At 50.4% G+C, this 15,001-nt stretch overlaps 1 protein-coding gene across 2 annotated transcripts in view; it reads left to right on the top strand.

Moving 5' to 3' along the window:
• The window catches only part of LOC138548445 (vitamin D3 hydroxylase-associated protein-like), a 726,529-nt gene that overhangs the window by 545,270 nt on the left and 166,258 nt on the right, over positions 1 to 15,001 (top strand). For both annotated transcript variants that reach the window (XM_069642277.1, XM_069642276.1), the window contains exon 12: positions 7,715 to 7,754. In XM_069642277.1, coding sequence (XP_069498378.1) covers positions 7,715 to 7,754 — 40 coding nt within the window. The remainder of the gene's footprint in view (positions 1 to 7,714; positions 7,755 to 15,001) is intronic.

Here is a 15,001-nt window from a genome sequence, read left to right on the forward strand (position 1 = left end):
TTCGTTGAGAATCGGATCTCCCTTCGACTGGATCTGGAACAGCCCCTTGGCGAGGCCTCCTCCTGTCCCGTCGCCAGTGAGACTCTCCTTTTCGTGAGCGCCTCCCCGCCTCCTGTGCTCCCCGGCTGCGGACCGAGCCCTCAAAAAAAGCTCAATGGCCCTATGCAGGCCTCATCCGGCTCCTCCTGTGCTCTGCGGGCTGCGGTCCGAGCCCTCAAGGTCAGCTCAACGGCCCTCTGCGGGCCTCATCCGGCTCCTCCTGTGCTCCGCGGGCTGCGGACCGAGCCCTCAAGGCCAGCTCAACGGCCCTCTGCAACCTCATCCGGCTCCTCCTGCTTGCTCTGCGGGCTGCGGACCGAGCACTCAAGGCCAACTCAACGGCCCCCTACGGGCCTCATCCAGCTCCTCCTGCATGCTCCCACTGCGCCCCCCCGCTCGGCGGCCGTCGCGTCTGCCTGGAACTGCGGTTTCATCCCGCCCATGCAGCTGCTCAAGTCCCTGCGTCCTGGACCCAGTGTCTCCGCTTGTGGCCCTACCCACACAGGGGCTGAAGCGGCTGCCCGGAATTGCGGTCTCACCCGCCTGCCTCATCAGCCTCGAGCCTCTAACATTACCCTGGGGCTTCCGCCTGCTGGAACAGGTGTTTTGCCGACGGCTTTTCCGCTTTAGCTCCAGTCTTCCACCACAGCACCGGATCCATCTGTGTCTGCGGATCCTGGGTCCTCCATCTGTAGCGGTAGGTGCTGCTGCCTGGTGTCTCCTTTCCAGCCCGGAGCCCCCATCTACCAACCAGCAGGGGTCCTACGCTCCAAATCTGGAGCCTCCAGTGCCGCTTACCTGCTGTGTCCTCTGGCTTGGTTCCGCCTCCCCCCCCGGGTGCCTACTGACTGCGCCTCCATTCTGGTGTCGCCAGCCCGCCCCAGCTGCCTCCAACCTCCATTGCCCTGGTGCTTCCGCCTACAACAACGGGTGTCTGCTGACAGCACCTCCGCTAAGGTTCCTGCCTATCATCCACGGCGGCGGGTCCATACACGGCGGCGGGTCCTGGTTCCTCCATCTCACCACTCAGCTTGCTACCTGGTGTCTCCTTTCTGGCTCAGAGCCCCCATCTACCTACCCACAGGGGCCATACGCTCCTAGTCCGGATCCTCCAGCTGCAGTGGCGCTTGCCTGCAGTGTCCCCTGGCCTGCCTGGACCCCCCGGGTGCCTTCTGACTGCGCTCCCCATTTCGGCTCCTGACTTCCATCCACAGAGCTGGGTCCTGGGACCTCCATCTGTAACGGGAGGTGCTTGCCACCTGGTGCCTCCATTCTGTCCAGGGGTCTCCATCTGCTTGTCCTGCAGGAAACCTGAGCTCCAGGTCCTGAGCTCCCAGCTGCAGCAAAGTTTCACATTCTGCGTCTTCTGGCCTGCCTCTGCCACCTGTGACCCCCACCTTGTTGTTGAGTGAGACACTGCTTCCCGCACCCTCAGCCAGGAGTGTCTGTTGAGGACCCACCTTACAGCGGCAGGAGCCTTTACATTCTACACTTGATCCGCCTCCTCTATTGACCACGGCTGTACTGTTATCCGCCCAGCTCCTGTCTGGGCCCCACGCCTGCTTCCTGGAACTCCTACCAGATCTGACAATTAGATCTATCTCCTTTTTTGCTGCTGAGAATCCCTCCTATCAGCGGCAGAAGCTGCGACACTCGCTGCATGTCCCATTTGCATATGAATTTGCATTTGATTTGCGCTGCACTTAGACTTGCATTTTGGATTGGATTTTGGATTTGCATTTGATTTGCGCTGCACTTAGATCCCTGCATTTGCCCATCCATCTGGCTGCCTGACTTCTTCCTCTGGTGTCACCTTTCCGCTTCAGGCGCCACCGCCTGCGGCTCTTCCCACCCAGGAGAGGGTACAATCCGCTCAAGTTTCCCATATCTGCCCATCCTCCTTAACTGCCCTGTTCTCCTGTTGGAGCTCCATTCTACTCTGAGCACCTCCTCCTGTGGCCTTCTCACTCTAGTCCAATTCTAACTGCCTAACATTGTGGAATCAAACGGCCCATCCCAGCAGTCCTTCCCCTCACCGACCCTCACCCTTTCTCTGGTCCTGTGCTTCTGGCCCTCTCCGCCGTAGAACAAGGGCAGCAGCCCATCTTCAGTTGCCTGCCTCAACCACTTGGGCCCCTTCCACCAGTGACTCCTTCCTAGAACTTACACCTGCAGCTCTCTCTACTCAAGACCAGGTGCAGCAGCCCAGCATCGTGACCTCAATCTGCCTGCCTCAACCGCCTGGGCCCCCTCTGCCTGCAGTATCGGGTGCCTGCTACCCACTACCCCACTGACTCCTGTCTTCCATCTCTCATCGCTGGGCTTGGGACTTCCCCTGGCGCCAACCTTTACCTGCTGCCCAGCTCTTCTGTTCCGTCCCTGCACCTCCCCATACTGAACCCCCATCTGACAGTGACAGACCCCACTCCACTTTACTCCTAACTTGCTGCCATCCTCTCTCCATCCCCCACCTAAGTCCTTCCATTGTCTACTGTCCCTACTTGCAATTTCTACACAGGTCTCTGTGCTCGCCTTCTCTAGTCTCTACAGCTACGGCCCTTCCCTACTTGTCCTATCTCTGAACCCTCTGATATGCGATCTTCCAAAACTCCTTTCCACCACTCTCTCTTCCCTCTCCCCCCTCTCTCCCTCCTACTATCTTCTCTCCCTCTTACTCTCATTTCTCCTCCTAATGCCCAGTCCTCTCCACTATCCCCCCTCACTCCTCTTGTCACACTTCTACCTTCTCTCACCGCCCTAATCTTCTTTACCCCCATACCGCCAACCACTCCGCCCTCATGAACATGGCACTCTGGAATGCCAGATCCATCTGCAACAAAACCACAGCCGTTTTTGACTTATTCTTTCGCATCAACCTTCATTTCCTCTGCCTAACTGAAACCTGGATTCCCCCCCCCATAACACCTCTGTCCCCGCTTCATTAACCACCTCCTCCTCCTCCTTCTTTCACACCCCTCGCGCTCCTGGCCGTGGTGGAGGCGTTGGCCTCCTCTACCACCCTAAGTACATCTCCTCCTCCTCCTCCTCACCATCACTCCCTTCATTCCCTTCCTTTGAATTCCTTTACAAATCTTTCTCCTCTCCCCACCCTATTTCCTTCCTGATCATCTATCGTCCCCGTGGCCCTCTCTCTTCCTTCTATGAAGACCCTGATCACCTCCTCTCGCTTATCTCTCCCTCCCCCTCCCCTCTATCAGTGCTTGGTGACTTTAATCTTCATCTTCCTTCTCCCCCTCAATCCTCTCCCCTCTTCTCCATCCTAGACTCCTACCTCCTTTCCCCTCTTCCTTCCTCCCCCACTCACTCCTCTGGCTCCACCCTTGACCTCATCTTCAATTCTTCCTACCCCTCTTCCCCAGTCTCTTCTCTTCCTGTATATCTCTCCGATCACGTCCTACTCTCTTTCTCCCTTTCTTCTCCCACACTCCTCTGCTGCTAATCCCTCCCCTCCAATCTACTCACGGCGTGACTTACGTAACTTCGACCCTACCCTCTTTATTGACACTTGCTCTTTTTCTCTTGCAACTCTCCAAGACTTCTCTTTACTATCTGCGACTGATGCTCTATCCTCCCTTTCCTCCTCCATCTCCTCTTCCCTTGATCAACTTTACCCCCTTTCTCTCTTCCGTCCAACCCGGAAACCCTCTCAACCTTGGCTTACTCCTCATCTCCTCTCTATGTGGCGCCTTCTCCGACGTCTGGAGAGACTTTCGCTCAAAACTCCCTCACTTTCCAACCAAACCTCTTACTTCTCTTACCACTGACTTTAGAACTCTTGTCTTGCCTTGGCTAAATCCTCCTACTACTCTAACCTACTCCAATCTCAAGCCACCCACCCTCGCCGTATCTTCCAAACTCTTTCTCGACTTCTCTCTCCTCCCACTCCTGATCCCTCCTCCAATTCCACGCTCTCTCCTTCTGACTTCGCTAACTTCTTCTCCTCCAAAATTCTCACCCTCTGGCAAAAAATCAACATCCCCTCTGACTTCCCCTCTCCCCCTTCCCCCTCCCCTCCCTCATCCTCCATGTCCATCTTCTCACCCGTCTCCCCGTCTGAGGTCTCCGCACTTCTATCCAAAGCCCACCCCACGTCCGCCCCAACTGACCCTCTCCCTTCCCTCCTTATCCCTAAGATCTACACTCTTCTTATCCCCTACCTTACCTCCTTCTTCAACATCTGCCTCTCCTCAGCAACCTTTCCCTCCATGTTCAAGCATGCTACGATTATTCCTATTCTGAAGAAACCTTCTGCTGATCCACTTCTCACCTCGAACTTCAGACCTATCTCTCTTCTCCCATTCCTCTCTAAGCTTCTTGTGTGCCTTGCCTATTATCAGCTCTCATCCTTTGTCACTACTTTCTCTCTCCTACCACCCTCCCAATCTGGCTTCCGTCCCAAACATTCCACTGAAACTGCTCTCACCTCTATTCTTAACTCCCTCCTCTCTGCTCGCCATGCCAAGCAATCCTCCATCCTTATTCTCCTCGATCTCTCTGCAGCCTATGACACTGTTGATCATCCCCTCCTTCTCCACACTCTTTCCTCCTTCGGGTTCAAAGGCTCTGTTCTCAACTGGTTATCCTCTTACCTCTCTTCCCGCTCCTTTACTGTATCCTGGGGCGGCCGGACCTCTCCTACCCATCCCCTTGATTACGAAGTACCCCAAGGTTCAGTGCTTGGTCCTTTTCTCTTTACACCTCACTGATTGCCCCAGTTATCTCCTCTTTTGGCTTTTCCCACCACTTCTATGCCGACGACACTAAACTCTTTCCCTCTTTCTGCTCCTTCTCAACTGACCTTCACCAAAAACTCTCTTCCTGCCTTACTGCCATTAAGAACTGGATGTCCTCCCTCTTTCACTCTCTTAACACTGACAAAACCGAAGTCCTATTCTTTCCCTCCAACTCTCTTCCCCCTCCCTTCCCTCCCCCGTGCATTCACTTTCCTCCCTCTAATCTCCCCATCTCTCTCCAAGCTCGTAATTTAGGTGTCCTCTTTGACTCCTCTCTCTCCTTCTCCCAACACATTTCCCTCACATCTCGCACCTGTCGCTACCACCTCTTCAATATTCGTAAAATCCTTCCCTCCCTCACGCTCCAAGCTACCAAACTCTTAATCTCCTCCCTCATCTTCTCCCGCCTCTTCTATTGCTCTTCCCTACTCTTTGGACTACCTACATCTCATCTTGCCCCCCTTAAATCCATCTACCACTCAGCTGTTCGTACCCTATGTCTCCTTACCTCCCGTGACTCCATCTTTACCTCGCTATCCTGCCTTGGCTGGCTACCATTTCACTCTCAACTTAAATTTCACTTTCTATGCCTTGTCTTCAAATCCCTCCATGGTCTCGCTCCCCCTTACCTCTCCTCCCTTCTCACTTTCTACTCCCCCTCCCGTTCCCTTCGATCCGCTGACCATTTCCTTCTCACTGTTTCTCCTTCCCATGCGCCTCCTCCCGTTTCCGCTCCTTCCAACTCCTAGCGCCTCTGCACTTTAACTAACTTACTCTCGCAATCCGCTCCACCTCTACCTTCTCCTCTTTTCGCACTTCCCTTAAATCTCTCCTCCTCCATTCTCCTCCTTTAAACCCCCCCCTCTCCATCCCCTCCCTCCTCATTCTTTTCCCTTGACTATCTCTCTCCCCTCTCCTACCTCCCCTCTCTCTCTCCCTTCCCTTTCCCTCCTCCAACTCATCACCACCCCTCCCCCCTACCCAGCCCCACTCCCCCCTTTCCCCTTCAGTTAATTGCTCTTTTCACCGTTTTGTTGAATGATTCATATTGTAATTTTGCTTCCACCGTTATATTGTTTATGTTTTATGTACTAAGTTGTTCCACTGTACAGCGCCTTGGTGTAAGGCGCTTTATAAATCAATAAATCAATCAATCTATCAAGCCTGTAAACCTTTATATGCCTGTATGCTCGTTTCTTTACCTGTAAGAGACTGCCTTCATGTGGGCGGAAAGGCCGCACTAAATCCAGCATTCATTACACTCTTAGCCTATGGGCCCCCAATGAAGTGGCTGGCCTTACAAGTGCTCTTTAATCAAATAGAACTCCAGATACCTTTATGGAGGGCATCATCTCTCCCTTGCAGCAATGGTTTAGTTAATCCCTGAAATTAAAATTGACCATTTACATAAATACAAGGAGCTAGGGTTACAAGATGGAGGAGTTGGAGTGAGAAAAAATAATAATCGGCGCATTTCTCCAAACACGTGGATTCACATACATGCAGATATAATTTCTCACATTCGTGGTAATGGTTATTCCACTGTAAATGAGGTTCGGGCTGTTGAGTTCCGACAGCGTTCGGAACCAGGAATTCTGATCAATTATAGCATAGACAATGAGACTACTCAATGAGACACGGGAGCTGAGTCGGTGCTTCTGAACTCCTTTATTACCTGCCAAAAACTGGCGCCCCAGGGGGTAGCCCGCCTCTTCCCCCCAGCGTGGGGCGCAGCCCACTACAAATATGCAACGATAGAAATGGGACTTAATTCCCAACAAACAATGTCATTGACATAGAGAAAGGGGACGCAACACAGGCGGTAACTAGCGGCCATTTTCGTGTTATCCTGATTCGGCAGAGCAGTAAAAGTGGCAGCTGCCGCGTTTACCCCATACCACCGTACCTGTAATGAGGCCCTGTCTTATAAGCTTAGAGCTATAAGCAGAACTGAGATCAATGGGTAGCTCGTTTTGTAAGTAAGGTAAGCAAGCTTGAGGTTCACCAGAGGCAGATGGCGTTCCACACAGGGTTATTACCTTATACCCAGAAGTGATTCAGATATAAGACATTGGGTTTACCTGCACTGTTTTAAGGCATTTGAGGCCCCCTGATGGTAAACTGGATAATAGTGCATGTTGGCCAGTGTAACAGGATACCCCTACTGAGGGACAGTTGGGCCTGTGCTGCGCACCACGCTGGAGCCACGACTACTCCAAACAAATCTTTATTCCTTGCCTTCCGGCTACGCACTAACTTTCTCTTCCCGCGCACGTCGCTTACCGTCCCGTCCAGCTGTTATAAAATAAGCATTTATTCTAAGCAGAACCTTAAGCATAAAACATTCCATTAACTATTTACATTATAACACCCGCCCTCGCTCCGGAACCCAACTGCCAACGTGACAGCCAGATATGGATTTTTTTTACCTGGAATTGGTAACATTTTGGTAGGAAATTTCAGTTTCTGCGGGATTATCTAAAGTGAGCCAGGCGCGCAGAGCCCCAATCGTGTCAGGGAGATAATACGAGTTTGCACGGCTCTGAGATTATCCTGCCTGCCTTTAGGATTTTAGAGGTAGCGGGGTACCAGTGACCTGTGAGTGGGGTGCGTCTTTGCTACACACCCTCAATGATGCAGAGTCTCTGGGAACATTCTAGCTCCATTCCGAAATCGTCCTCGCCCTCCGCAACTCCCAGGCAAATCACCACTTCTAAACCTGCTCCTGAGTCTGTTGCAAAAATGCTCTCAAAATGAATTTGCACGTTTTGTTGTTAGTTGTACCCATGTAAAGAGGGCCCTTACTATATTAATGAGTTTTATAGTATCTGACCGGGTATGTTGTTAACTCTTTCCAAACCACTGTGTTCATTTATGATCCCGTATTTAATTACCCTTTTCTTTTTCCGCTAATCTTTCAGGTCTGTGAAGAAGTTATATGAGCATCACGGTGACGTAGAGGTAACCTTGCATCTTTTTATTACATTTCTGGGTATGGTGTATAGCACCCATTTCTAGGGTGGGGGGGGCTGTGTGTGTGTGTGTGTGTGTGTGTGTGTGTGTAAGTCACACCACCTTAACTCCCCAGTTGCCCAGACCAGGAGCAACATTAATGACGTCACACATGACATCAGCAGTGACATCACATATGACAATATTTATGATCTCATCAATAACAACACTGGAAACCAAATCACACTGAAGGCATCACAGATGTCATCACTTTTGACATCACTCATCCCATCAATGACTGCTTATTAAAGACATCAATTATGAGATTTCAAAGGGCAACTCCTATGGCATTTACTAGTGAGATCAGTGTTGGAATCCGTATGATATGATATGGCATTTATAACGCGCCTATACACAAGTGTTTCAAGGAGCAACGAGGCAAGGGAGGGGGAACAAGGGAGGACAGACAACGATCCTAGGCCAGGTGTCATTCAGATCGAAAGTATTCTTTTAGCAGAAAAAGTCTCTTGTGCTATTGGAATAAACAAGAGAAACATATTCTAAGGATGTAGAGACACAGATGTAATACAACCTGTCAGTATATCATGTACACTTTATAGAAAAGAGAAAATCATTGTACCTGCACAAAAACAAATTAGCTTGTATTGTCTAGAAGTGGTACAAGCTCAAATTCTACCAGTAAATAACCTTATTTCCTTTGTAGTGTTGCAATTTTGTACTTGTATTTCACTTTGATTGGCCTTTACTTTTTCCTGTGGGTGGAGCATACGCTTTCCATTGTCACAGTAACAAGGATTTTGTTGTGATATATAAGGGATTCCTAAAACGGAACCATCTGTTTTTCGTATCTTTTTGTGCATGGCTGCTTCACAGTGTGTACTACGTTCTTCATCATAATGGGTAAGACTAATAATGTGGACTTTTTCCACATGTGCTCGTATACTGGAGACTACCAGTCAACATATTTATTTAATTTATTTATTTTTGCAACGCTCACACAGCCCGCGGGCATCGAGGCGTTGTTCCAGGAATAGCTTTTTTTTTTTTTTTTGCACAATTGTTTTTTTTTTTTGTGTCTTAGTTGCGTATTTATAATGCGCTTAAATACCCAGAGGTTTCTAAGCTCGGACCCGGGGATCGAATCTGTGTTGCTTCATGCCGTCTTGCTTCCAAGGCGAGAACGTTGCCGCTGAGCTATCCTCCCGAGGCAATATCCTGAAGGCCCAAGTTACTACTTGGAGAGCGCAACCTACTACCCTGTATTTGTTTGCAAAAGATACCCACTTAAGGGCAGAGTTCCAAATGATCTGGGACTTACCGCCCCATTCCGAGGTTGGCGGGGCGGTAAGTCCCCAATCCCCATTTACCCTTCCCCATTCCCATTTTTGCCCCATAGGGCATAATGGGAGTGGGTAAGGCGTTAATTACGCCACCGTAAATTACGGTGGCGTAATTAACAACAAGGTCCCTTAGCGCCATGGATTTTAACACCTGCTAAAAGCAGGTGTTAAATCCTCCATGGCGCTAAGGGACCTCGGAATCAGGCGGTAAGGGTCGGCGCTGTTTACGCTGCCGTAAACCCCTTACCGCCTGGGTCGGAATGAGGCCCATTCTATCCATGCATTTCCATTCTAAGATGAAACCGCTAAATGTATGTTTAAATAGTCTTACATTATCTCTGCACAGACGCCACCAATATACAGCAAACCTTTACTACTACTATTCTTGACCCCTTTTCACTTCTTCCCTTCTGCTTGTTGGAGACTAAACTAGCTCTGGTGGCAAGGGCAGTAATCTGACCTTGCCCCACAGGGATAGAATCCCTTCTCAACCTGGGGTAACAGGCCTACCAGGATGGAGGCAGTCCTATCCTAGAGGGTGAAGATGTCAGTTGAGAGAGCCCCAATTCCTGTCTCCTGACAGTACCAGTTTATACATGGGCAGTACCCACTTGCATCATCCCATAACTCTTGATTTCAATTCTGGCCACGGCTTCTCTCTTTTTTTCTAGTCCCAGAGTAAATGCTGAAGAAATGTGGAGAACTAGGCATGTATGCCCAGCTCATCAACGCCTCCTGCTATTTGCATCTCGGCACCAGACCACTGAATGGAGAGAAAGGCAGTAGAAAAGGGAATGGAGAGCTTAGGCGGCCGCTTGATATGCCATGCACTACTCCCCAGTATTGGCATGTGCAGCAACGAAGCCACTGCAGTCACCCTAGACCACTAGCAACTTACATTAGACCAACCACCACCAAACAAAACTATACTCATCTTAGGGGAAGCTATACCAAGGCCCCCTAAAATGACACTGTGTAATGCGGGCCGCCATTGCTACCTCAATGGGGCACCATGCAGAGAAAAGGGGCAAGGCTTTAACTGCTATTTGAAACCTTTTGTTGTTGGTAGCACATCCCAGGCAAGAAAGACAGGGCCAGATAGGCCAGGCCTAGAAGTCCAATGGGGGAATAGCAGAGGATAAAAAGTGTGACAAGAAACAGGAAGTTGTGGGATTCTTCGGGTGAGGTCAGGTGAGGAGGTGGCAGATCCAAAGACCAGTAGGCACGAGGAAGTATGGTGGCTGAAGTGTAGAGGCAACGTAGAGAAAAGGGGAGGTATCAGTTGGTCAGTTTAAGTGGTACTACGTTGTGAGTGCATGAAAGCTAGGTTACGGTATGCGTGAGAGGGAGTATAGAGAGTGAATGGAAAGATCTTGAGAGAGGGAAAGGAGTAGACAGTCGGGTAGAGTATTTGTAGAAGTGTGGAGGAGGAGGAGCAGTTTAGAGGAAGGGGAATTGACATTGAAGGGTAAAGGCGAGTGGTAGGACGAGTGAGAAGACACAGGGAGTAAAAGAAGAGAAGGTCGGTGGAGTTGGGAGCAGGAGAGCAGCGAGAGGAGAACATCAGACTGAAAAAGGGAGCGGAATGGCTAGATGGCCGAGACTGGCAGCATGTCGGAAATACACACCTTATAATCCCTTTTGGTCAACTAACAACATTGATAGTATAGGGTCTGTCTAGGAAGTCCCTGAGGGAGATTAGACAGATGAGGCATAGGCCTTTAGGTTGTCCCTTCCAGTGAAAACAAAACCTAGACAGCCAGGAGAAACCAGCTGTATATACTAACCTGGGGAGTAGGGGCGCCTGGGGTTAGGTTGGGAGTGCTGCTTTTAAATGAGAGAGTAAGAGGTTGCCACAGTAATGAAAATTGCTCAGGAATGACTTCACCAAATCACTGAATGTTAATTTCTGTGTCCTGGGGCCATTTGAGCGAGTGAGGAAACCTTTTACAGTAAATCTACCAATCGGGTGTCCCATTTCAAATCATGTGTTTCTATCCTATTCAAGCAGCGTAGTGATCCTTCCTCTGCTGGCTGGTCACCCATTCACAGCATTCAGAAGATCCGTGAAGACGAGGATCTTTCAGACCAGTGCAATCGTTATATATTGTGGGAGGTATGGGTGTATGAGAGGGCTGGCACGGAGGGCGCTGGGACCCGATAGACACTGGAAGCCGATTGGGACCCGTGTTCAGGTCTCTTGTTGAATGGGAGCAATTTTGCTTTCCGTTTTCGCTTCACTCGCCCTAGGCACACAACCCTGGCTGTGAGACCACATGCTAGGTTTGTCACTGCTTGGAGTCTGACTCTACTTGTCGGAGGAATGCCAAGACAAACTGTTTAAGGAATTTACGGGGGTTGGAATGCTGGCGAGGAACACCCTCCACCCCACATCGCCACATGACCCTAGTTGCATTTCAGCCTTGTGTGAGTAGCGGGAACAGCTAGAGCAGAAAATCGAAGCGTGTGGGAGGTGGAATGCAATTGTACTAAAAGCTGCAGCTGCAAATAAGCAGGTTTGCGGCATAACTTGACTTGTAAAGCAGTAATGCAGGCTGGGCTTAATTGCTGTAAACTTAGCCGCCACACTCCACACCGCCTTCCCGGCTCCTGCATTGTGTTACCTGATTCCTGAATCGACTTGTTTACTCTGCAGCTCTCCACACATTCCCCTCTCCCCTGCCCTCCACCAACCCCCCTGCCCCGCACCTGAAAGAATACACTGACTCGGTTGTGGATGTATAGGCCGCAGTTGCTTTATTAAGCAGGAGGAAGCTTACAGGTGCTCCGTTACTCGAATTCGGTAGTACTGCTTCAGGTTATTCTACTCTGAGCAGCACACCCTTACACTACCCACTTGTTGGCAAGCAGCATCCGTTGAACGTAACTGTTGCCGTTACTTTTCCTTTATAATTTAGCACGACCTCGAACTTGATGGCGAGCAGCATCCGTTGAGCGGAACTGATGCTGTTACTTTTCCACTTGAACTTAGCAGGAACTCAAACTTGATGGCGAGCAGCATCCGTCAAGCGGTAGTGACGCCGTTACTCCCCATTTCGGCAACGGCTTCACTATGAGCCGATGCCACTTTACTACTTTTCCCAGGTGCAGTATCGTTAAACATCTTTTCACCCCTGTCGCCTGCTCCCCCTTGCTCCCTGTTGGCCAGGTGTAAGTGCTCTAAACTTTCCCTTTCCCACACCCCTTCATACACCGACCCCCAGTTTCCAGGTCCCTATCTTATCCCTCGCCCCCAGGGTCCTGTAACTCTCTCGCCTCCTCACCCATCCCTTGGTACCTAACCTCTGCCTCTTCCACCCGGTCTCCAGGCCTACTACTCACTCCCTGTTGCTTGTGTGACTTACCCTCTTGCATGCCCCCTTTAGGTTTCCTGTTCTCTCTCATTCCCTGTTGTGCTTGCCCCCTTCCCTTACCCCCGTTGTCTGTCCCTCGCTCCCCTTGGAGTTGTCCCCCCCTCGACTCTCCTCCCCTTTTGCTCCCCCCTGGTACCCAACCACAAGCTCTTTACCAACTTCCAAAGTAGCTGCGCCGCTTTCCGTACCTTTGTCCCCTTCCGCGATTAACTGGATTCCCCTGCGCCCGGTTACCTTGTGCCTGCCACCCCCTACCGCCAGTTGCTTAGTCCACCGCCAGCTTTGATCCTTGCACCTATCCACCTCCCATTCCTTCCCGCCTCCCACACAATACCCTCCCCCGTTCCCTGTGGCTTGCTGAGTTAAGTACTCCGCTGCCGACATGCTCGGACACTGCCAGTCCCTTGTGGATTCCAGCCTGGAGCACCATGCACCTCCACTGCAACAATCCGCTGAAAAATTCAAACACAGATTAATACATTCAACAATTCTAACAATTTGTGGGTTTTAATTTTTTTTATTTTTTTCGTTCGGGTGGGCAGGTCTTTCTTCTTTCTGAGGGCAGGAACAATGAGGCTGCTTTCCCCACTTCACCCTGCTTATAAGCCAAACAATCAGACGTGGTCTAGCTTGCCCCCCCATATGCCCCTTTTTCGCACCTTGTTGTCCTGTCCCTCCCTTCTTCCTGGGCCTGGAGCCAGCTAGTCTGGAAGGGACCACCCCCCGCCTGCCCTATAGTTGTAGGGGGATGGGATCCTTGGCCCCAGGGGTGGCTGGTAGGGGGGTCGGCTACATTCGCCACACCGCCTTCCCGGGTCCTGCATTGTGTTATCCTGATTCCTGAATCGACTTTGTTCACTCTGTAGCCCTCCACACATTCCCCTCTCCACTGCCCTCCACCAACACCCCCACCTGAAATAATACACTGACTCGGTTGTGGATGTATAGACAGCAGTTGCTTTATTAAGCAGGAGGTATCTTGCAGGTGCTCCGTTACTCGAATTCGGTAGTACTGCTTCAGGTTATTCTACTCTGAACATGACACCCTTACACTCCCCACTTGTTGGTGAGCAGCATCCGTTGAGCGGAACAGACGCCGTTACTTTTCCTTAATAATTTAGCTTGCCCTTGAACTTGATGGTAAACAGCATCCGTTGAGTGGAACTGATGCTGTTACTTTTCCACTTTAACTTAGCATGAGCTGAAAACATGATGGCGAGCAGCATCCGTCAAGCAGAAGTGGCACCGTTACTCCCCATTTCGGCAAGGGCTTCACTTTGAGCCGATGCCACTTTACTACTTTTCCCAGGTGCAGGATCGTCAAACATCTTTTCACCCCTGTCGATTGCTCCCTCTTGCTCCCTGTTGGCCAGTTGTAAGTGTTCTAAACTTGTCCTTTCCCCAACCCCTCCATACACCGACACCCAGTTTCCAGGTCCCTATCTTATTCCTCACGCCGTTGGTCCTGTAACCCTCTCGCCTCCTCACCCATCCCCCCCCTTGGTACCTAACCTCTGCCTCTTCCACCCGGTCTCCAGGCCTACTACTCGCTCCCGTTGGTTGTGTGACTTACCCTCTTGCATGCCCCCTTTAGGTTTCCTGTTATCCCTCATTCCCCGTTGTGCTTGCCCCTGTTAGGCAGAAACCTGTGCAGTTCCCTTAGGGACCACTGCAAAAAAGTTTAAGACCACAGGAGTAAGCAGTAAACCCAATTGGTAGCTGTCTGCACCACCCAGATTTACCTGGTAGCTGTGGCTGAGCAGTCAGACTTCTCTCAAGAAGAGTTAGGCAGTATATAGAGTATACACAATAGGGTTAAAAATACAGTAGAACAAGCAAACACTGACCAGAGCTTTGGTATAAAAGTATATAATTATTTATTTAAAAACACACTTGTAAAAATACACTGGCACTAATATGTCAAGCAAGTTCAAACACAGTCACTATACGTATATACACCTCCCTAGTTAATTATTCGACAAGTCTAGGTTAAGACACCACTTATTTAGCAAAACAGAGGTGAGCGCGTAACCGTAGCTGGCACTCCAATAATTTGTTTAAAAATGGAGAGAAAAGACAGAGTAGGAAAATAAGACAGTACCAACACTTTTAAGAAACCACAGCAAGTCAAGAAAGGCAGGGTCTACTGTAGAGCAAAAAGTTCATAGGCCAGGCCCACTCTTGGAGAGAGCAAGGCGGAATGTGCCCAAGATCACACAGTGGAAATGCACTCAAAGTTTTTGCAGAAAAGTCAAAAGAGGTTGGATCAAGTCAGAAAGGTAATGTTAGCAGGTCCGAGGTCACCCCAGGATAGAGAGTCAAGGAGTTACGGGACACCTTGGACAGTCTGTTGCAAGAGAGACCAGGCGGGACACAGTACCTGAAATGGTGAGAAAGCTCCAGCGGGGGCAGTTGTTCCTGGCAGCGGTTGCACGTCAGAGCTTCGTCCAGGGGAAGAGATGATCTGTAAGTGGAGGAAAGCTGGAGGTCGTTGCACTGCCAGGGAAGAAACCAGCTGCAG

This window comes from Ambystoma mexicanum, chromosome 1q (genome assembly GCF_040938575.1).
Source record: "Ambystoma mexicanum isolate Mex_15411 chromosome 1q, UKY_AmexF1_1, whole genome shotgun sequence".
Lineage (NCBI taxonomy): Eukaryota > Metazoa > Chordata > Amphibia > Caudata > Ambystomatidae > Ambystoma > Ambystoma mexicanum.